The sequence below is a fragment of the Falco rusticolus genome, chromosome 13, assembly GCF_015220075.1.
Source record: "Falco rusticolus isolate bFalRus1 chromosome 13, bFalRus1.pri, whole genome shotgun sequence".
Lineage (NCBI taxonomy): Eukaryota > Metazoa > Chordata > Aves > Falconiformes > Falconidae > Falco > Falco rusticolus.
In genome coordinates this window covers 15,566,523-15,590,417 of record NC_051199.1, presented here as the reverse complement: position 1 = coordinate 15,590,417, position 23,895 = coordinate 15,566,523, and the positions used below count along the sequence as shown (strand labels likewise).

The 23,895-nt window shown below is 37.9% G+C and overlaps 1 protein-coding gene across 26 annotated transcripts in view; it reads left to right on the top strand.

The window, feature by feature from the left end:
• Nucleotides 1-21,294, top strand: part of DLG1 (discs large MAGUK scaffold protein 1) — a 162,901-nt gene extending 141,607 nt beyond the window's left edge. For 11 of the 26 annotated variants that reach the window (XM_037406631.1, XM_037406622.1, XM_037406632.1 and 8 more), the window contains 8 exons: nt 2,247-2,346; nt 5,745-5,786; nt 8,952-9,002; nt 11,534-11,635; nt 11,880-12,052; nt 15,602-15,711; nt 16,087-16,178; nt 19,555-21,294. In XM_037406631.1, coding sequence (XP_037262528.1) covers nt 2,247-2,346; nt 5,745-5,786; nt 8,952-9,002; nt 11,534-11,635; nt 11,880-12,052; nt 15,602-15,711; nt 16,087-16,178; nt 19,555-19,661 — 777 coding nt within the window. In that variant the 3' untranslated portion in view covers nt 19,662-21,294. Of the gene's footprint in view, nt 1-2,246; nt 2,347-3,051; nt 3,086-5,744; nt 5,787-7,368; nt 7,405-8,951; nt 9,003-11,533; nt 11,636-11,879; nt 12,053-15,601; nt 15,712-16,086; nt 16,179-19,554 lie in introns of all 26 variants that reach the window. The other 15 variants (XM_037406638.1, XM_037406627.1, XM_037406626.1 and 12 more) reach the window with 5 other exon arrangements.
• Nucleotides 21,295-23,895: the final 2,601 nt, after the last annotated feature.

Genomic DNA, 23,895 nt, shown 5'->3' with positions numbered 1-23,895 from the left:
ACTTGTTGACTTCAGATAAAGAAAGTCAGGAGGACCATAACCTAAAACCTTGCCCATGCCAGCGACGGTTCCTGCAAGCATATGACTGGCTTGCAACCAGTTCTTTTGCCCATATGTCAGGTTGGTAATTTACCAGTTCTTACAGTGGAACGGCAGTTTTAGTTGAACACAGATGCCAGCCAGTTAAAGGTTTTATGGATTTCCTACTTAACACAGTATTGCTGTTTCCAGAGCTCAGTGTCACTGATTGTGCTCCTGTGGCACTGTATGCTGCTTTAACACCTGGCAATTTTAGAGTAAATGTTTTTTTAAAACAATGGTAATGAAAGTATCACTCCATGTTTCAGTATCTGACATTGCCAAGCAAGCCTGTATTAAAACAGATGGCCAGAAGGATTGTTAATGCTGTAGCAGGATGCAGCTTTTGTGTGGCTCTATAGGCATTCTCTTTACTAAGGCCAAATGCTAGTTTTGTAATTGTACCAAAGAAGGTGGCCCACTGTTTGAAAAAGCTCTGTCCTATCTGACCCCTAGTTGTTGCTATATTTCAGTCCATATCTAATGCTGGTAGGAAAGTTAATACATCTTTTTGCAACTCTTGCATTTAAAGGAGGAAGATGAGCTCACAGGGGCTGCAGACAGACAATCACTTGAAAATTAATGTGCTCCAAATTTTAGAAATAGATGTTGAGTCTTCAATGTCTGAATTGAAAGTATCTTTGTTTTTTAAAGAAGCTTTTAAAAAATAGTTCTTCAGAAGTCTTACTGCTTCCTACTGCACATGGGCTCTGCTTGGCTTTAGAAATAAACAGTACCCGGTGCAGCACAGGGTCTCGACACTCTCAAAACCAAGCTGGGCATTTTCTTACTTTTGCCATCCTTCCCATAATAGAGTTTCTGCAAACCAAATGATAAAAACAAGGCAAATATCATGTCTTGGCAGAACTGATCAGGTGACTCACTTATGCCCAAAGATGAAAAGAAATTTCAGCTGGCTTCAAGTTAGCTGTATTCATTCTAGTTCTGGGCATAATTGCAATAAAAATGTTACTGATTTATTTGTACATTGAGTTTATTGACTTTGAACAGTAATTTAAAGGTGCTGTAGTCACATCATATCTTCAGCAGAAGACTTGGCAGATATTACTACATTGTGTGTTAATTATACCCATAGATGTACCGATACATGAATGAAAATAGGTTGACGCTTTCCATAACTTAGAAAAGGAGCACAATAATACTTTTAATTCAAATGGGTAGATATGTATATGTCTGTGTAGGTAACTAGAAATTTGCATAGCAACTAAGATGCAGAAATTGTTCAACATGAGCAGTTAATGTAAAAAGATGCTGAATGTGATCCTTGGACATTCAGGGTTTTTCATGTGGTAATTCTCCATAAATGCACCCTTGAAAAAATAATTGCCACAGTAAACAAATGAGTTTCTTATCTCTTGAAAGTTAGTCTTGGTATTGGGATGCAGATTTGCACAGAGCAAGGTCATTTTTTTCAGGAAACTTGCAATGAATCACAATTGTGAAAGACTGAAGCAAATACAAGTTTGGAGGTTTTAATTATTTTTTTAAAAATATTTTAGCTAGACACATTTCTTCTTTTTTCATATTTCACTGTTACTTAGTTTTATTGTAAGAGCATTTGATACAATGCCAGCTCTTAACTTCCATTTTTCTTTACTGTATAGGATGTTTGGCAGTTGTCCCCAAAGTATTTATGGTTTTGCCTTTGCAGAGGGGTTACAGTGGCAAATAATTCTGGTGTGCTGTTATGATGTCAGTTGTTTGCAAAAGCATGTGTAAAACCTCAGTGGTTTTGTTTCTGTTTTTGTTGTTTGGTTGTTTTTTTTTAAATACTGTAACCCCTATATTAGATAATATCAGTGATTTAATTGACTTCAAGTTTGTTGTGGTTTGGCCATCTTACAGCAGCCTAGTTTTTCACATCTTTTCACACTCCCAGCAAACCTAAATTTGTGAAATACAGGTCAGGTCATATAGGGTGACCCAGCCTGCCAGTTCTCTCAGTAGTAAGTGTGTGAAATATGGAGATTGTGAGCAAAGCCACGATCCTCATCTCTATTTTTGATGAGCTGAGAAGATAGTGTTAAACGGAAATACGCACTGCATAATGTGGTTATAGGAGTCAGCTTCCACAAAGCTGCTGGTCTGGGCCTTTGTTCACACAGACATTAGACATCCTTTGTTTTGCCCCTCCTTCTCTTCTTCAGCAGTCATTCAATGACAAGCGTAAAAAGAACCTCTTTTCCCGAAAATTTCCCTTCTACAAGAACAAGGACCAGAGTGAGCAGGAAACCAGTGATATTGACCGTAAGTATGTGGCATTCGATGGAGAGCGAAGCACACGTAGAAGGGCCTGCTAGATTGCAGTAGGGTGTTACCATGGAGACAGTTTCATGAGCTGCAACAGGATAACCAGCTTGAGGTGCCGACAGCAAACCAGCCTACAAAATCAATACAACCCTGTGTTTGCTGTTAAAAGTAAAATTTAACCCAGGAGTTCCCCAGTTGGGAGTAAACTGGGTAATACTGTTGAGTAACAGCATGTACATAGCTGGAGGAGATAGCAGCCTTCCAGCGCTGTCGGTGATGCTTCCTCATTCCTGACTTGAGGCAGAGGGCACAACAGCGAGGAAAGCGTAATGGAGCTTACCAGCTTCTCGAATCAGTCCCTTTAGACTGGTTTCTTCCAAGTCATTCATTCCAATTTGGTCTTCCTAATGAAGAGAAGTTACTTTGATTTTTGTCATCATTGCCAGCACTAAAACAAAGTGTCTTCGCAAAAACCAGTTGCATAAGTTTGCTAATTCGGACTAGTTCTGCTACAAACTGCATCCTCTGCCATTTGCATCACTGATTATTTATGTGTTGCTCAGGTCAAATCCTATAGACTTGCCTTCCCCTGTGATGTTCTGGGAACTGTCTCCTGTCGTAGCGCCAATTTTATCTATTACTGACAATTATTTTCTTTGTGATTGTCTTTTTATTGCTTGCCCTCTGGGGACTACTCTGCAGGAGGTCCCTGACGACATGGGATCAAAAGGCCTGAGTAAGTGATCAAAATACTCCCAAGTTACTTTAACCTCCATCTGAAAAATTACTATTTTTTTTTTTTAAACAGATCTCTTTGAGACTGGCGCTCTACTGGCATAAGGAGGTTGACTCTAAAATGTTCATAAGCTTTTCCTAGTTTGTAATGTTCTGAGCATTTTTGCTTTCAGGAACATGTTACTTTCAGTTCATGTGACTATCTCATTAGGTTGTTTTGGTTTTTTTTTGTTATTCAGATGCTTACCAGCGCTTACTTGTTTGTCCTTAATAGTACTGTGTTTTTAAATTTAGTGATTTTTTTTTTTTACGTCACTTTTATCTTGTCTTTGTTTTTTTGTTTATTTAAAAATAACCTACGGCTTTCTGTAGTAATAGTACAACTATTGTCACAATACTTTAACTAGTTACAGTTTTCAATCCTCTCTCTAGGCGACTGACGTTTACAGCTACTTAAAACAAACAACAAACTTTGCTTAAAATTGTCATGAGAGTTTGTCTGACTTCATTGAACCCTTATGATGCTTTTAGATCAGGTAGAGGGGTAGCTAATAGAGCAGATACAGAAGCATTTGTTGTATTTCTTGCAGAAATGTTATCTACCTGAGTACAGTAAGATTCAAGAGTTGCCAAGTACGCTTATCAGATATTTGTGTACACAGACATCACCACTGTACTAAAATGAGCCCCCCCCCCCCCCCCCCCAAAAGAGTCAAACCCTGCTTTCATCACAGATACTCAACACATACATTGTGTGTCCATAGAATAGCAAAATTAGTCACTAAAGATATGTGACTAAAGGTCGTGAAGAATAACATTTCTTCCCAGGCCATAACCGCTATGCATAGTGTTCCTGAAATTAGGTGTAAGTAGCACTGTACTTGCTCATAATACTTGGCCTCAGTCACAAAATAAAAATTCTAGTAGCTGTAACATTGATTTTCCATTGCTGAAATGGCTAGTTTCAAGGAAATCCTTTGTTTAGGGCAGAAGACCTTAGCAACCCTGATGGCCTTATGGTTTAGAGCAGAAGATCACAAGCAGCCTTTGCGGCCTTATGATCATACCTCGTTTAAACTATGTAATATGGTCCAGAAATGTTACTAGGTGATTCTGTTATAAAACCAGTGGTTTCTCGCCTGTTTTTCAGCACAGTCAGGCTTTTTGAAACTGCCTTACCATGCTTAATGCAAAACATGTTACTTGGGCTCTGCAAGACTGCTGTTCTTGCTGGCATTTTAGGCTTTACATCCCACCAGTCGTGCCCATTATCAGACTGTCACAACACTTGTATTCTCAATTGACATGTCTCGCTTTCATGTTCTCCCACATCCATGCCAATGCGGGCGTTCTTTTTCCAAGACAAGAAAAGGAAATGGAAATAGATCCAAATTGCTGGTACTCACAAACATTAGGAAGTATGTGTCTGTTTTTCCTGTGCAGAAACGAAATGAGGGAGTTCAGTCTAGCCAGAAATTTGTGGATTAAAGATGTTAAATCACTTTATCCAAAAACATTTTAAAAGGTTTATTAGTTTACAAGGGATGATTTAACTTTTTAAAATGTTTATTAATCACTAGAAGCATGCTTGCTTCGTAACTGTATTCTTACCTTTGCAATCCCTTTTCTTCCTTCTCTTCAGTCTTATAAAGGAGGAACCACAGTGGATTTACTGTATTAAAAAGGATCCTCATGGCAACAATATGTATTATTGTATGGACACTGTTCGGTACATAATTTCAAATTAGTTTTGTTTAATTTGTATAGGTCAAACACAGGCTTCTTCATGCAGACTTAGTGTAATGTAAAACACTAACATTCACACAAATAGGCACACTCATTGGGTGGCATGAAAATTGATTCTTTAATAAAGTTCAGCAATATCGAAATTTCTATTTGTTCACTAGATTTGTAAAACTTTGAGGTAACGGAATAGATTGATACCTAAAGTTCTTCAGTTGCTTAAATTTTTATCATAAATATTTGACACAATTACATAGCTTAAAAAATTAATATAAACACCTTGTAGCTACTGAAGTATTTTGATGACTCTGCAAAAGGCATGAAAATAATATTGATAGTCCAGAATAAGTCAGGACCTTTTGAAAATTAAAGCATTACTGGGGGGGTGGGAGGGGGGTGGCGGGGAGGAATCTTAATTCTGCATCACACTTCAAGTAAACTATTTAATGTACCATAGGAAAGTGTCTATTATTGAATGTCCTACACTATATTTCCTGTAATATAGTCCATTATTTTCTGCTACAAGACTCTTAATGTAATCAATAAATGGCCTGCGTAAAAGTTGAAATGCCTAATTCCATAGTTTTTGCACAACAAAATTAATTTTGAAGTGAAAACATAAAAATTGCAGGGTTACATGTGAACTATGAATTGGTGTACTTTTCGTAAACTTACTTTGATATGCTATTTAATGTTTTTCTTTTTATTAACATCAATTCCTTTCGTATGAAATTAAGCTTGATCCTGAGAGCTATGAGAAGTACCTTAAAACTTTTATATGCAGTATGTATTGATTTCAGCATTTTGATATCGGTATTGTCTTTCATCTGGATTATTTTGTGTTAATTTGCTTTCTTTTGGACTCATGCCATTTGTGTATGTTCCTTATTTTTTTTCCCATTGTGTTGCAATTTCAGAGCATGTAACCTCTAATGCCAGCGATAGTGAAAGTAGTTACCGTAAGTGTTTTTAAGTTCTTTGTTTATTTAGAACTTTTATTTAGTAGCTCTTTCGTTTTGTTTGTCTGTGTTTTCTGGGTATTTACATGTTAAATAGAACTTCCCAGTCACCTTCAGGTGAAATCCATATTTATGTGTTTGGAGTACTGCAAATTGTGATATGTTGTTGTTGGTTTTTAAAAAACTGACTAGAGAGAATCATTGCAAACCTTCTTTATGGATATTCCTATTGTGATATGTGATTTTTCGTAATTCAGCTTATTTTGAATATATTGCTCTTTTATTTTTTATTTCTGCGAGGTAACTAGGCCTATTAAAAATCTAAATGTAAAGCTAATGCTGCCAAATATAATTATATGTAGTTGAGCTTAATACTTGAAGTGTAAATAAACTGTGTAATCTGTTACAGTGCAATGACTATTTGCAATTTTCCACAACTAATACTCAGATTTAATATGTATATACTTTGAATGAAAGTAAAGATAAGCAAACATGTATTTACCCTTGCTTTCAGCTTTCATTGACCTATTTTGTCAAGTGTGGGTGCTTAGTATGAATTGTCTTCAAAGCATACGACACACATTCAGTGCTGGAGTCAGTTACGATAAATTGCCATGCTAGGCATGCCTACATGTTCTCTCTCTGTCTCTGAGGACATAGTATCTTTTACATACTAGCCTGCATTAGCTTTTTTACTAGCCCAAGCTACAATACTGTTTAGTATTACCCAAGCTACAGTAGTACTGTGTTCACAGTGGGGAACATGCGGCATGATGCTACACAACAATGCTTTAAAATGTCTTAAACCAGAGCCAGAACTTCAACCCCACTGGTCATCTCCAGTGAACCACTCCTCAGTAAGGTGCACGGTCCAGATCTGGAACCCAGGATAGAGCAGAGCAGCCAGATGAAAAAGCTGAGGTTTTGCAGACGAATATAAAAAGAAGGAATAGTAAAAGTCACGCAGTGTGACGCCGAGTGGCTGCCTGATCAGCTCCTGGTTGCCTGCTAACTGTACAATGGGCGCTTCAGAAACAGATATGATTTATGTTAGGGTAATAAGGAAAGTGGTTCATCAACAGGTATATTTGTTTGGAAGCTGTAGATCTTATCAAAGGTGATGATCCACATTTTTTTTCCAGATGATTACACTCAAGATACTTGTATATAAAATGCTAACAGTGTCATAGACTGTAATTAGAAAGAAACCAGCTGGGGGAGGCATTCATGGTCCCTGAATAACACAAAATTGAGCATGTATGGAAGTTGCCTTTGACAAACTTACAAGTTTTAACCATTTTTAATGACACACTATTAAAAATATCTAACCATGACTGTTTCTCCATAAATCTGCTGCTTTCCACTCCACACCACATACCTCCCCCTGCCTTTTTTTTTCTTGGAGCTTGCTTTATTTATGTTTAAAGTTCATTATTGGTACTACTAGTTAGTTTTTTACTCTGTTGTTACTTGAGAAGTCCAGCTTTTATGACTGTCATGGATTTGCTTATCTGAATGTGTAATTCCAAGCACTTTTAATTAAATTTTTTTAATTTCTTCTTACTGCTGTCTAATATGAAAGTTATCTTGATTACAGATGAGTACGGTTGTTCAAAAGGTTCATTCTATTAATATTCATTTTTTCGAAGTAAAGCAAAGCAGTGACAATATATACTTTTTGCCCTCAGTCAGGGGGATGATTTTTAGTTGTTATTATCTCTTCAGTAATTTGCTTAACTATTTTTTTACCTTATAGCAATGAGACTTCTCCAAAGAAGTATCAATTATTTGTGAGCTGGGTCTTTCATAGCTAAGTTGATAGTTGGTGATTCCCTATACCTCTCCCTAGCCTAAAAGGGGTTCTGAAAGTATATACTGTCCTTCTAAAATCCATTTGCATGAGTAATTTTTGAGATACTAAAATATACAGGTTGCATGTTTTTGTTTCTATCTTAAGGTATTCCTCACTTGCAATAACTTACAAAATTAAAATGTTCATTCATGTATTGCTGTAGTGCAGGTTGAATGCAAATTTTTTGCAAATAAGAGAAATACTTCTTGTAATGACACTGTAAATTCTAGATTTAAAAGATCAATGGCATTTGCTATGAAGTAAAGAATAGATACATGGAAGCAATATATGAATTTACAAAAGCCTTCATCACCCATCTGTTTGCATATAACTGTGGTATAGCATCAGTATGTTCCTCTGCTTGTCATAAGTATGGCTTATGAACTCCAAAGAATGTCCCAAAATTATACAAGTGAATTATTGAAGAACTGTATTTTATTCAAAGTTCACGTAATGTCTTATAATTTGAGCTTGTCTCTTCAGAATTATAAATTCTGTGCTGTCATGCAGGTAATTTTTAGCGATTTCATTGCAACACATCTTACGTGGCAATGTTTTATTACACTAGAAATGATCTTTTTAGAGAGATGGCAACTGAGGTATATTTCAGATGCTTCACTAACTTTTAAAAAGCCTGCAGCTGTCAAAGGTCAAAATTTAGTTATTTTAGTTTCATTCACTGCTGATGTGCTTTCTGGAGCTGAGAACAATAGAAAGCATTCTTTGTTTTCAACTTAATCTTTAAGAATTCATTAATAAAATAATAGTTATTTAGTATATACAATCATATATATATTTTTTTTAGAATTAGATTGGTTGAAGATGTTTATATAAATGCCACTTCATGATAAAATTAATGGAAGATACATACACCCTGACATACATGGTTGTCAGCCCTGCATAAATATAGAAATGTGTTATTGTAAATACTGGCTTGAAAGTACGGAGGATGTTCACGTTGAAGGTGGCATTGCCTCTAGCAGTGAATGATAGCATGTGTGCATTTTGTTCAGGGAAACGTGTATCAGAGCATTTCAGTAATGCTTTAAAATTCTTCTTGTGCTTGATGTCAGTTTGATGTGCTAACATAAATCAGGAAATTATTTATACTGTATGTGTCTTATGCTTTAAAATTTTGTGTTTGGCCTATCTTTGTGATTTTTATAATTCATCACTCTTGAAAAATGTCCATCAGTGTCATTGTAATGCATATTACTGAGGAATGTCTGTATCATTGTAGTTCATTGAGTGACTCAGTTTAAATGTTAGTTTAGAAAAAAATACATAGATCTGTCTTTGCATTTACATTTCAGGTGGCCAAGAGGAATACGTCTTGTCATACGAACCAGTCAATCAACAAGAAGGTTTGTAGATCTCAGTATAAAATAAATATCTTTTGAATTATTAGAATGCTTTGTGTGCCCTTGTGTATTGAGCCCCATGATAAACTTCTTCACTGTTTGAACTTGTTACCGTTATTCAAATGAATAAAACATAAAGGCATAAATTATTAAATGCAATTGCTAAATTATTTAGTGCAAAATCCAAAGGTGTGCTACTTAAAATAACTCTCTCTGTTGTTTACTTTGCTTAAGGAAATTGTGGTATGTTTACCAGTTTGATCAGTGTGACCCTCAGAAATTATGGTTTTCTTCTGTTTCTTATTGCTTTAGCATTCTCACTGTTGTGTTTCCTTTTTTCTGCCACAGCAAAAAGTGTGTCAATAGATCATTTGTCTATTTCAGTAAGTTTTAATTGAAATTTCTCTAAAACATGGCAGTCTTATTTCTGTATGGGCTTTTTATATGCCTAATTTGGTTAGCAATTACCAGGTGATTTTTGTCTCCACCCACCCCCGGAAAAAATATTTTTAATTAAATGGAAATTGATAGGAGAAAATATTTTCTCACAGTTGCATTTAAAATAAAATGCTTTTCACTGATCCCCAGTGGGATGCTGTACTTCCCTTTTCGCCTTGGTCCTGATCTGGCTCCACTGTGTATAACAGATACAGAATGTGTAGTGTTTCCATCCACCACCACAAGTGCTAATGGTTGATGTGCATCATCTGATATATAGCTCATATCAGTCTGTTAAAGGGATTGTCCTTTGGGAACACTTGATATCTGTTACCTATCAAAGAAGTGGCAGTTGGAGTAAATATAAATCGTGTTTTTACCTGTATTTTGAGTGTGCAGATTTCATTTTTGGTTTGATGCGCTGAGTGGTGCAGGCCAGTTGCTTTTAATCGCATTGTGGAACACCTGTGCCTGTAGAGACTTGCCACTCTGACTTGTTGATCATGGCATATGGGCTCCATTTCCTCAGTAAGCTTCCAAAAGTCATAGAAGTTGTGATACAAGACTGACACAAACTACATGATTTATGTCATGCATTTTGTAATTTTGGTAGGCTCCAAATAAATTAATGGATGAGAAATGCATGAGTTAAGACCCTGCTAAACAAGGGGAATTAGTAGGTCCTCCTTGACGTGCTAGGTAAGCTGTGCTTCAGCTATAGGGAGCTGGAGGTTTGTTATCCCCAAATGAGCAGTTGCTGGGTCTGTGTATGTAGGCACGCCAGAGGGTCTTGCAAAATGAGAAACATCTTTTTAGCTGGCATTAGCTTCCCAGAGTCTGATAGCTTAATGGTTTAGTGAGAACGATAGTAATATTGAGTGAATTAACACAGAGGTTGAAAAGATGTGAATGAGACTTTGCACAAGTCAGTGGTTTAGTAACTATCATACTGTAAAACTAAAGCTTTGAGAGCTATGTCCTTTGGCGTTTAAATACATGACTGTAATTCCCTTTAGCATCTTAACATAGCGTATGGGGAAGGCCATAAAAGAACCAGCACCTCATTCCTTTGCTTAGGAGCAGTAATACATTCCCTGCATATGTTATCTGTATTTGTCCTCTTAATTCATCGCCACAGCAATTTTTAAACTGTTTTTAAGAAGCCCAGAGGAATAAAGAGCTGTAATGACCAAAACAGATTGCAAGGTGCTCAGATGTGAGACGCAGTGGGACTTGAGACGTGGGTGGGCCACCGTTAATCTTTAAGCAAAGATGTTTGTTGTTAAATTAACAGGCTAACAGTTACTGGATCCAGGACATTCTTTTTATGAATATATTAATACCCTGGAAAGGAAATAGTTCTGAGAGTCAAATTAAAATATATTTTATACGTTAGACTTTATTTAATTTGGACTTACTGGTGCAGTAAAGATAGGTTGAATCTAAAACTAAAATTTATACAGTTGAAATGATATGCTAATGCCAAGATACTTAGGCATTATTGTCTCTCATTATTCCTGCAGTATAATCGGATACTTCCTGCTTAAACTTCATTTCCAACCAAAAGCCCTTTGTAACTTTATAAAAATGTTAAGCTGCTTTTAAAAGATGCTACACTTCATGTTATAAGTGTATAATAAGTTTTAATGTTACAGAAGCTATATATAGTCAAGTATTTTCATACATGAGTATTTAATTGTGGTCTTGGAGGAAAAGAAGCTTCTGCCAACACAAATCTAGAATTTCATGCACTCTGCTACTGCTTAGGCACCTCTTTGAATTAAAAAGATTTTCAGACTTCCCCCTTTTGCTTTTTTTATTAGAATGAAGGATGTTATTTTGTGAAAAGATACTGTTTTTTCCCCCAAGACTTCATAATTTAAGACTCATCTTCAGTCACCCAGGATAGTGATTTGAGAGTGAAGATCTAACATCTTCATATGACCATGGTATTAATTAATTTACATTCTTCAACACATTTTTCTTGTCCTTAGGTAATTAAAGTTATTACCATGTGATAAAGCTTATTTTACTGAGCTTTGAGAGTTTGCAGTCATACTGAAATGTAACTGGCGTTATTGCTTTCTGTTTAATAGTTAGCTACACTCGACCTGTGATTGTTTTGGGACCCATGAAGGACAGAATAAATGATGATCTGATCTCGGAATTTCCAGACAAATTTGGCTCTTGTGTTCCACGTAAGTCTCAGCAAATACTAAGACAATTCTAAATTACTCTTTTTCTGTTAATTTTCTTAATAGACATCCTCTGTGGTGAGTTAAAAAATTAACATGTTGTCTAAACTTTATAGACCTGTCTTAATTGTCAGTCATCTCTTTGAGAAAATTTTTCAGTATAAATGGGATACTGTTTTTGGATATTATAGGGAAAAAAGTCACTGTTTTTTGTTTTGCTTTAAAAATTACTGGTTTATATTTAAAGATACTACTAGACCAAAACGAGATTATGAGGTGGATGGACGTGATTACCATTTTGTCACTTCTCGAGAGCAAATGGAGAAGGATATTCAGGATCACAAATTCATTGAAGCTGGCCAGTACAATAATCATCTTTATGGAACAAGTGTCCAATCAGTGCGAGAAGTAGCAGAAAAGGTAAATCAGTGCCAGTTACTTTCATTTACTGAGGTGATTATCTGACTGTGCTGACAGGGGAAAAGAGAGGGATGGCAAGAAGCCATCAGGAACCGTCTGACTTTAAAAGGAATTTGTATAAAACCAGAAACAAAGTGTGGTGTTCACCAATGCATTTAGGGAAATAATGAATCTTTGGAATAATGAAAGTATTGTGATTAAATTATGGGAAAAGAGCAACCATAGTTTGTGCCCTCTATAAAAAGAGGATAGAGAAGAAATAATTGGAATTACAGGCTAATTAGCCTAGCTCACATACACAGATCATTAACTAAGAATAGTAGTGGTGGAGTCGATTAATATGTGATCCATTTGATATAGACCTGTGCAGAAGAAAACTTGGAAAAATGTTATTCTTTGTGCCCTTTAGGGATTTAGCTGACAAAGGGAAAAGAGTAAATACAAGAAACTGAATTTTAGAAAGACTTTTTTCATAACTACCACTACATTTTGAAGACTGACCTTAACTGTTTTTGTCCTGAACAGATTTTAGTTAACTATTTTTGCAAAACCTAAATATTTCTAAATTTAAACTGAAGTTTACTTGAGCTCTTTGAAAAAGAATGGGAAGACGGAAGCATATAGAGTAAGATGCATGCTGTAAAGAAATTTTATTGGTAACAATTCTTGGTAAATGTTCCATGTTAGGTTGATGAGTGTTCTACTGCTTACACATATGGTGCGTTTACGGTAGGCAGTGTTATCTGATCTGTATGAGAGAAGAAACAGCTATTTTCTAGGTGGGAACTCACAAGCATGAGCACTTTCAGTCTGGACATGCAGAGGGTAAGTGTGGTTAACTCATGTGACACAGGAGTGTAGCTGCTCCTCTGGAAAACAGTGTAGACCGTTGTGGCCAAATGGCTGAGTATTGCTGTTTCTGGCAATTTCATTTACTGGAGTCAAAAACAGGGCAAACATGGTGAGATTGTGAGATTTTATGGTCTGTGTGATGAAGTTTTCTTCTGCTGTCTTTCTCATCCTGTGGAATAGAACTTGGCCCTGTGGTATATAGCGAGAAAGGTAAATAAAGTTAATTACAAAATTGTTAAATGAGCAGTACTTTGTATGGGAGGCTGAATAAGTTGTGAAACTATCATATTTGGTGAAGTGATGAAACTATTTATTAAACAGCTTAAACATTACAGACCTGTCAGCAATTGCTTCACCTGGTAGCACAGATACAATTCTTCAGTTCCATCCTAGACCTGAAATTGGATGTGTTCTTTTGTCCGTCTAGTGGGATTAGTAAGGTCCAAAACTACTGTGAACCTTTTATAAACTGACATGAAGAACAAAGTACTATCAGCTGTCTCCATGCTATGAAATCTCTTGTATAGGCACCGTGGGGCTTCAGGTAGATGCAGCAATTTCTCAGCTCCAGCTAACATTATTTTTCTAGGAAACAATGGCCTGTCCTTCAGAACCTGACAGAATCATGACAAGGTTGCAAACTCGTTGATCTGGAACTACTCCCTCCTTGTATTTCTCTCCATCTCACCTAAGAGAAGAGTCTTTGCACTGGGTCTTACTACTGAGATACAACAGACAATTTCAAAGTTTTCTATGATGAATTTGGGGGAAGGCATAACAGAAGTGACTGCCATTATCCCAAAAGTACCAGAAATAGTATTTTTCCAGTAGCTTCAAATTGTGTTCGTAGGCCCATGCTTTCAGCTGATTCCTCTCTCTGTCATTTTCTTACCTATAATGGACACAGCTAAAGATGCTTTTTGATGTCATTGTGTTTCTCCATCGGATGCAGTGCAAGTAAAAAAATATGGAAAATAGCTTCCCTGGATGAAAACGTGATAATTGTGTCATGAAGTACTTGCATTTCTCTTCCTTGTCTTCCAAGTGTTCACTTGAAAGGAATTTTCCTATCCTCTCTTCTTTGGAATCACTAGCTTGCAAGTCTCTGTGTCTGAGGCCACTCTTAATACATGTTCATTATTGATTTGGAATAAACTGTCACAGTTATATTCCATAAGGTCCAGCACAGCTACTGTGCTGGGATTCTAGTCCTCCACCCTTTGCCCAAAACCCTTGGTAACTGGCACAAGTTATTGGACTAAACAGAGAAATTACTAAGTGTCTTATCCCAGAAAGGAAAATGGACCAGGTAATGCTCTTTATTCTCAATTCCCAGAGCATGTGCCACATTTAAAGAGAAATCATTTAAAAGATGTGGACAGGTCAACACATGTAGTATAGTACTCTGCTGAACACCAGTCAGCATCCAGATCCATGGACTGGATCTGGGAAACAGCTGCCACCAGCTGAAAGCAAGCAGATTTGTATTGTTCATGTGGGAAGAATACTTCTGTCCTCCTTAAGAATTCCTGAAATAAAATTCTGTGGTTTTGTTGTGCAGGAGATCAAACGTAAGTGATCCTTGTAATATCTTCTGCCAGGAAGCAGAAAAGTGTCAGTCATTTCAGACTGCAGTCACTTTGCTCTTCAGTGTGCTCTGCAGGAGTGATCTCCCAGGAGTTCAGCAAGTGCATTGTGTGATATGAGTGACCTTTGGTTTTATGGTCCTTACGAGTTGGTACCCTGGCTCACAGAATTCTGCCATTCACATTGGTCTTCTGCTAAAGAAAAAGCTTTTCATATTTTAGTCACCTGACAGTGGCTTTCTGTTCCTTTCCCCACCATCCCTTTCTAAAATGGTGGTATGCCAAATTACTCCTATACTACTCAGAAAGGCAAGAAATAAAATTGTGTGAGGTGGAAATGAGTGTATCGGAGATGAGAGGAGCTGAGGTACAGGAAGAGCCTTTGAGATGAGATATCCCAAAGAGCTGGAAAATTGCTTGTAGTGGGACAATAGAGGTGGGGAGAGAAGCAGCCCTACCACCTTGTCTTCCAGCTACCCAAGGAATGGTTAAGTTAGATTTGTTTCTCAAGAGATGTAAACAAAAATCAGCCCAAATAAATAGCATACACCATCTCAAACTTGTGGTACCTGGGGGGAGGAGAGTGCTGTATTCAGTTCCATCTGATGATTCTGATGGTGGAGTTCTTACCTGCCATTGGGGGTGGTTACTCCCTCCGCTGTGCCAGTTGTCATCTGTCTCCTCTCTAAACTGCATCTGTGTCTTGGCCACCTTCCTAAAGGATCCTCAAATTATTTAAAAAAAAAAAAAAAAATCATTTTGGTGGTATGGGTGAAGTACAGCCATTCCAATAAAAAAATTAACCGTTTTGGTGGTGTGGGTGAAATACAGCTGTTCCACTAGATGATTCTGCATTGCTGATTGGGTTGCAGCCTCTGGTGGAGAAAGGAAGGAAGAATGGTCAGGAACATCTCAAATGACTTATGATCCCAACAGAGGAACATTGTGGGACCGTCTGTCAAAGTGTGAAATGATGATATGACGGATGCAAATGCTCTAATTTTGTTGGCTCTGCAGTAGAGACATGTTTTCTGTCTTAAATTATTACACTATGCATACCTGTGACTTAAACTTTGCTTATTACCATTTTCCCTTCTCTCTCACTTCTTAGGGTAAACATTGCATTCTTGATGTTTCTGGTAATGCCATCAAAAGGTTGCAGATTGCCCAGCTGTACCCAATCTCCATTTTTATTAAACCCAAAACAGTGGAAAATATCATGTGAGTAAAAGTAAAATACTTCAGGCTAAACTGTTTGAGACTGTCATTGTATTTCAAAAGCCACCTCTAGGTTATCTGAAGACAATTATAATATTTGCTTTTTAAATAGTATTTAATTTCCCGAGTTTAACTTCTAGGGACTTCTAGTCAGGGCTTCTAATCCAAATTAAAGTGCTTAAGAATGAATGTCATTGTGCTAAATTCCATGCAACAGTGTCAGAACAGCTCATTCCCACTATAGTTTTTGCTTAGGTGAATCATTTAGGAGACTGCCTCTTATTAGGACTAATATTCAGACAACAGTTTAAAACCTTATTTCAAAAGACTCTAAGTAGTTGACAGTAGTTTTCAAATGTATAATGTTTTCAATTTCAGGGAAATGAATAAACGCTTAACAGAAGAGCAAGCCAGGAAGACATTTGAGAGAGCCATGAAACTGGAGCAAGAATTTACTGAACACTTCACAGGTGTGTTTTGCTTGGGACTGTTCCCTTGCCAGAGTTGAAATGTTATTGCTTGCTGTAAAACAGTAATTGCCTCACTGCTGAGATAAGGTTGAACTTTGTTTTCTGGCTGATCTGTGATTGTTTTGAGGCATAGGCTCAGTTTAGTGCCTCTACACTGTTTTCAGCTTGATCATTTAATTCAATGTATACAGCAATTTACTGGAAACTTACTTTAGGTTTTAAAAACTGAGACTTTCTACCGTTTTCCTAGGTATAGTATTGCAGATGTTTGCTGTGTTGGTATTTTATGCGTAAAGCTTTTTATTTGCAGAGCTGAAATTGCTGAGCAAAGCTCCCTGTAGAAAATTATTATGTCTTTTTTTTTCTTTTTTTTTAAAATCAGAAAGATGATCAAGAATGATGGTAATTAATTAAGTCTCCAGAAATCGGGCACTACAACATTATGGTACTTAGCAAATCGAATTTGTTTATGCCATGGACCAAACTGTAACAGCAAGGAGTGGGCTGCAAGCACTCGCTGTGCTAATTGTTTGCATTGTGGCTTGCAGCAGGGGGAGATTAATCGGTTCAGGAGTTCAGGATCTTCAGGACTTAAATGAGTCTTCCCTGTTCCTGTACTAGATAGACACTCGCTCGTTTCCTTCCAGTTATGCTCTCTTTTGCAGTGTTACAGTGTTTGCTGCCCCATTCACCTCCTTTCTGTGGCATGACTTTGCGCAAGTTCCTCCTTCCACATCTTACGTGGGCAGAGCTGTGAATGCAGCAGTGTGCTGCTCCGCCTGGGCAGAGACCTGGGGGGGTGGCTTCACATGGGAGGAAGACAGAGGAATCAGTAGACCCCCTGCCCCAGTCTTCCTGCTGCTGCCTTGCTGTCTATGCTGTGCTACCCACACAGCGAACAGCTTGAGTCCATCCCTTTTTGTCTGCTCGCCTCCCCCTCTGCTGCCTCCCTGCTGTCAGTTTATCCCAATATTGCATCTAACTCTTCCTGTAGCTCTCTGTCTGCGCCCAGAAAGTTATGGGACTCCCAACATATATTGCAGATTCTTCTTATTATAGATTCCCTTAGAAAATGACTTGTAAATGTGTCAGGTTTGTTGTTTAGGAAATGAGTGAGTTTATTTTAATAGATACTAATTAAATATTTAGTTAGTAGCTGGTATTGTCCCAGGCTGTCTCAGGGCGTTACATAGAACACTTTTTCAGGGAAACTAAGGGACATAATTCAAGATGTTTCAAAACACTGTGGGCCTTCTAAAGTTCTCTAGTCTCAGGGCCCTGTCTTCTCTCAGTTGTATAAGGCTTGTTGATGAAGGAAGATAGCAATCTGTCCTTGATAATCCAGTTCAGGCCAGAAATCCTTTTTTGAATCTGTTTGAGATACTTGAAGACATTACAAATCCCGTTACTACTTACAATTTGGAGGCTGCTACTCAAATGACTCAGGTGGTAAAACAGAATGTGCGGGTATTCCCTAATCTGTGAAAAAATACTGTATCATGTGGGGCAACTGAAATCAACTTCATCATCAAGTTAAGTTTAAACAGACTTAAACTTTGCACCAAAGCACATGAGCACGTCCATCGTCTGTTTTGAGGGTACTGAGCTTTGGAAGAGGGTGGTTAAACATAGCTGGAGAGAAGTAAGATGCTGAAGCTTGTGGCTATTTGCATTGCAAAGAAATTTCTAAATGCACTTCTAAATAATCTACTGTTGTGCTGTGAACATTATACTTGACGTATAATAATAGAACAGCCGCCTCCCCCGGGCACTATGACAATGGGCTGCAGATGGGAGCAAGTTTTTAAGGGGTGGGAATGATAAGTAGGAATAAAAAGGAAGTAGTTTGTATGAAAGCAAAGCTCGGAAGCAGCAGTAATATGTTAATGCGCAAAAGAGTGAGTCTGGCCTGCCTCCAAGATTATCTTCCATATTAAACTTTGTCTCTTGGATTGTCAACACTGAGGTGGTGATCCTAATTAAAAAGAGGTTGTTATCTCACGGTGATTGCTTTTTCAGTCTGAAGTATCATAAGAACAGCTCAAGCTTCATTCTTATTTTCACCAGACAGTGCTTTACTCTGATACATCAGAACACATCCATGTTGGCTCATTTCGAAATGTTTTCTAGCCTTGGAGAAAAATATAACTAACTTACACCATCTGAATATAAATTGCACTCTTTAACTATATAAGGAAGCTGGTTGTCTATAAAACTTGTATCTCTTGGCTGGGCCACAGGCTCCATGAGTTCCTCCTCTTGCTGGCCAAAAGCAGAGGTGGTGCTAGCAGGTAGAAATCCCAGAGCCAGCCAGCCTCGGGATCCAGCTGAGGAGCTCACCAGTCTGCATTACACCAAGCCCAACTCAGACCGACTGCGTGAGGACACAGCCCTGTACTCTGTCTTGCTTTGTTGTTTTGGAAACACATATGAACCTTGGGATGAAAAAGAATAGGGTATGTGAAATGACTCAGGTTAACTCTAAAACGTGGTCAGGAAAAGCAGAAGACTCAACTGCCGTGGTTTAACTCTAGTCAGCAACTAAGTACCACGCAGCCACTGACTCCCCTCCCTGCCATCCTCCAGCAGGATGAGGAGGAGAACTGGGGAAAAGGTAAAACTCCTGGGTTGAGATAAGAATAATTTGCTAATTGAAATAAAATAAAATAACAACAATTGTGATGAGAAGGAGAAAGGAATAAATCTCAAAAGGATAAAAACCCCCAAGTGATGCACAGTACAATTGCTCACCTGCTGACCGATGCCCAGCCAGTCCCTGAGCAGTGATTAACCCCTCCTGGCCACCCCCTCCTCCCTCCCCCCCAGCGGATATAGTGGTATGGCTATAAGGGCATGGAATATCCCCCTGGCTAGTTCAGGTCAGCTGTCCTGGCTGTGCTCCCTCCCGGCTTCCTGTGCACCTTCCTTGTTGGCAGAGCATGGGAAACTGGAAAGTCCTTGACTTCGAGTAAGCCCTACTTAGCAACAGCTAAACCATCAGTTATCAACTCTGATCCCACACTAAACCCAAACCCACAGCACTGTACCAGCTACTAGGAAGAAAATAAACTCTGTCCCAGCTGGAACCAGGACACCACCTCATTTGTACGTGTATAGTTGTAGTAAAGCGAAAACCACTTGCTAACCCCAAGCAAGCCTCTTGAGCGAGTCAGATGGTGTTTTGTGTGTCCTACAGTGCCATCAGTGATGTGCTTCGCTCCAGCACAAAACCAGAAATCTCAGCGGGTGTCCATTCCTTCAGTAATCTAAAATCCTCTTGCCGTTCTGAGAGAAAAGAACAGCTTGGCTTGGAACATCTTGGTTTCTGTGCAGAGCTAGGAAGGATGGTTGCTGATTGCCACATTATGTTTTGCAGCTATTGTCCAAGGAGACACACTGGAAGAAATCTACAACCAAGTGAAACAGATCATAGAGGAACAGTCTGGGCCTTACATCTGGGTTCCGGCAAAGGAAAAATTATGAAAACAAGTTTTTATTTTTCATTTTCTAACTGACATCACCTACTACATCTGACGACTCTTAAGCCCTTCCAGTGGAGCCTGCCTCTAGTTCTTTCCAGCGTGGTTCATACCCTAACCATCACATTCTGCAGTTCCCATAAGCTTTACATTTGGTGTCTCTCTTAGTTTAAATAATTTGTATTATTGTGTGTTGTTGGTTTGCCATTTTTCAAACATGACAGTGGAATGGCCTGACCAGCTATTAGTTTGGGGTGGGGGTGGGAGGGAATTGCTTGGTAAAATTCCTTAATGTTTAAGGGAAAGTAACTTTCAAAGATTTTTCAAAAAAGCTTTATAGACATTCTTTTAAAATTTCATAACAATTGAAAGAAAAATTGTATTCAAGGAAGTTGTAAATCATAAGTAACTTTGCACGCTTAACTTTAATAGCATGGTTTGGTCAGGGCAATCAATTTCAGGTTTTATTTTCTGAGTTAAATTCTATTCTCACAGTATTTTTTTTTTCTTTCCAGGCAGTTAGAAAGAAACTCTCAAATTTTGAGTTAACATTTTCATTAAGTCCCATTACTATTGCTCAAGGGATATTCATTTTCATAATTTCATATGGATATTCTTATAATCTATTTTTTCATTTTTTGCCAATAAAATTGCTAGGGACAAAGATGCGTAATGTTTTTAATCTTCCTGGTGAAACACTATTTATAGTGTCTTACAGAAATTGTTTATAGATAATGGTCCTCACACTTTTTGAGCCTAAAATATGTTTAGGTGCTAGGAAACCTTGTATTTTTCAGAGGAATGCCAAATTTCCGTTGGCAGTAATACAGAAAACAGCTGCAGAGATGGTCATTAGGGCAATGAGAGAAAGATTCGTAGCCTAAAATGTGTGTGTTCTTAGGGGTCAGATTTTAATAGATATTTTACCCACAATAACTGCCTATTTTGTTATAATAAATATATATATATTAAACTTTCTTTAACTAAACTCTGTAACTATGGGAATTATTTTCTTTACATAGTTGCGCACACGTATAAATATATATATAAAATATATATATTTTTCTTTTATCACCTACTCCTAGCTTTTTGTTTTGAATAAAAATACAAATTAGAATTTACCTTCCTTAAACATAAGAAATCAATTGGGCTATGGTGGCTGGGCATAAAGTCCAGGGAATATTAGTTACAAAAAACCAAAACCAAACATGCAAGTTCTCCTCTTTTCTATGGGATTTCAGGGGTTTGTCTCCCCCCCCTCCCCCGCTCCTTGTAATATGCATGTCTTAACCAAAGGGAGAATTCGGGTCAATGATACATTTTATTTTTCTGTACATGTTCATCTTGGATTGCGTAGGCACAAGATTTTCCATTTGCAACGCACAAACTTCTGTGCTGAATGTTAGAAATACGTTGTACCAAAACATGGAACTCCCTTCAGTAATGAAATTCTCTAATTGCCATATTATTTGGTACCTGCCATTGCTTGTTTGCAACTGATTGTTTATAAGAGGGATGTACTTAACGACAGTCACGGTGCAGTCACACAACCAAATTTGGTTTGTAAAGAATTATCAACACTATCCATTCCATTTGTTAGAAAGAGGAGAACAGCTAATAAACTTTGTTGTACAATATATTTGTCAAGTGTGTTTTTAATCCAAAGAAATACAGGTGTTGTAGCATTTCAAAATAATTGACTCAGAGTGTAGATGAAAACAACGTGTTAGAGGAACACCAGTGACCAGACTGGGGCTAGTGAAGTTAAAAGCAGGTTTGAACTTGGGACACCAATGTTACTGGTGTTGTGTGGAATGCTTATAAGACTTACAGTAAGTGTAAGCTGCTCGTGTATGGCCTAAAATAATTTTTGGTTTTCTAGATTTATGAAGTAGATGTGCTGTCTTTCTGAGACTCCTGTCTGTGGAAGTGCAAGGTGTAGAAGATTGATGCAACTTTTGACAAGTAATGTCATGAATTTTTGAAGGAGCTAAAAGTGTACTACAGTTTGCCTCTTTGAAAGTGACTGATTATCTGAAGTGTATAGTAAGACATCTTAAGACAGAATAACTAAAAAAATATAAATCTAAATCTCAGCTATTGAATCTGCAAATAGCAATAACACCTGAGAACTCTATATTGTATGTACTTTTTTTGCCTTTTTTTTTTTTTTTTAACTCATCGGAAAGAGATGTGGTTCAGCTGAATAGATATGTGAGGAATCACTCTTTCATATATTGGAGTGACTGAATAACTTTCACAGAACTTTTCTGCCAGGCATTTGTTGTGTACTAGCCAGGTGTCACCAAATCCTACACTGAAGTCTGCAGGACTTACCTTGCATGGTTGTCATGCTAGAGTGAAAACAAGTCTTGTATCAAGAAAACCCAAAGGACTCTGGCATATTTTCTTTGCACTTTTTGTTTTGCTTGTTTCACATGTTGCCCTTGAGCCCTGGCAGAGAAGTTGATTCTGACCGCCCTGATGCTCCTAGTTGACTTGTTTTATCTGGTAATTTTTAAGATTTTGTGTTAATTAGTGTTTCTCTGGATCTCATTTTTCCAGTATCAGTCCCTGCTGTGTCTTTGATTCTTGGTTAAACTTTACTTTCTCTATTTTAAAGATGTATTTTACAATACCTGTACTTCTCTTAAGGCTTCCAATTTAACAACTAGAATAATTAGAAAATCTAGATAGTGCCGTACTGATGCATTACTACCCTATTTTTCCTGGCTCAGTGAAGGCACCATGGGTTTTTTTCCCAGCCTGCTAACCCGACTTTTTGTAGATGCTACACACAAGCATGTTTGATGAAGTATTTGCTTCTCTCTATTATTTTAAGTTACATTAATATATTTTCTTTGCAGGCATTTTTGCTAAATTGTGCTGAAAATTAGGTTAAGAAATTCAGTATCTCCTTAAAATATAGTTATTCGTAGGGTTAGGAATAAAATAGGAAAATTAGCTAAATTATCATGAACTGTGCTGGTGTGGTGGTTTAGAGGGGGTTGTGTTCAGAACAGGCTTCCCGTACAAGGCTGCTCCCCTACCTTCTGAACCTTTCCCGTAGAGGATCAGAAGAACCTCAGGAGTGGTGTGGTGCCAAATTAATCTCTTATTATTTTGCCTTGCAGTCTTCAGAACTGGTGCTAGGACTGTGCATCAGCCTTATCACCTATATATGTACATAAGCATTGCTGCAAGCATCAGAGGGCTTGAGAGGTTAATCTGGCCGGTGGGAAGGGCACAGAAAGGATCAGAATAATGGATCCTTCCAGAAATTTGGAAGGACTTCAGTGGTGTCAGGTCATTCTTCATCACTTCAGACAACAAAGGAATGACTGAATTCCAGATGGTCTAGGCAGCCAAGAATCACAGTTCAGCCATAAGGTTTTAAGAGGAAGGTCTGGAGGAGTCTTTTTTTTTTTTTTTAGTTCTAAACTTGAAATAGCGATTACCTGACTCAGCCATTGTCTTACGGGTGCTAGTAGGTGTTACAGCCAGCAGCCTTGCCAAATTGCAGTCAAGTAGCTAAGTAACTTATGAAAGCATCCGTGCACCACTGCCGGGTGTATAAAGACTGAAGAATGCATACAGCTGTGCTGTCCGTGCATGCTCTCCGTAGAGGATGGTAAAGACGTGCATGGGGTTCTGTGGTGGTACACAGCTGTTCTTTTTCTGGTAGCTGGGTGCTGACCCAGAGCAAAGCAGTGTTAAATGGCTTTTGTCTAAACAAAGTGCTACAGGCAGCTGCAGTTCATTGACTAATGAGAAACAAAGAGAAGGGCAGCACAAATGAGTGTTGCTCTGTGAAAGCTACTCTAAAAGTCACAGCAGCGTTTAACAGAGTTTTTACTCTTTCTGGGAGAGAGAAGCCTTCCTGGACCTTCTCTAAAACGCTTAAAAAATTGAACCTACTTCAGCTATTTCATAGCGTTTGCTATTAAATTTCAGGAGATGTGCGCTTGGCACACACTGTACCACTGGTAGAGCGTACAGGCTTCACTGTGTAAAAGCCTGGGTTTCGTGTTAGGGCTTTATGAAATTCACGATGATGCTGAGGATGTGGCAAAAAGAAGTGACCGTCGGCTCTGTCAGATAAAGTGCTTAGCCTGAAGCTACTTTTGCTTCCTTAGCCTTAACACGTAGGGAATACACAGAACTCAAAGTGAGGGTTTCTTTACACAGCCCTGCCTTACCCCTGTGAGCCGGGGTGCAGCTGTTTATCTGAGTATATA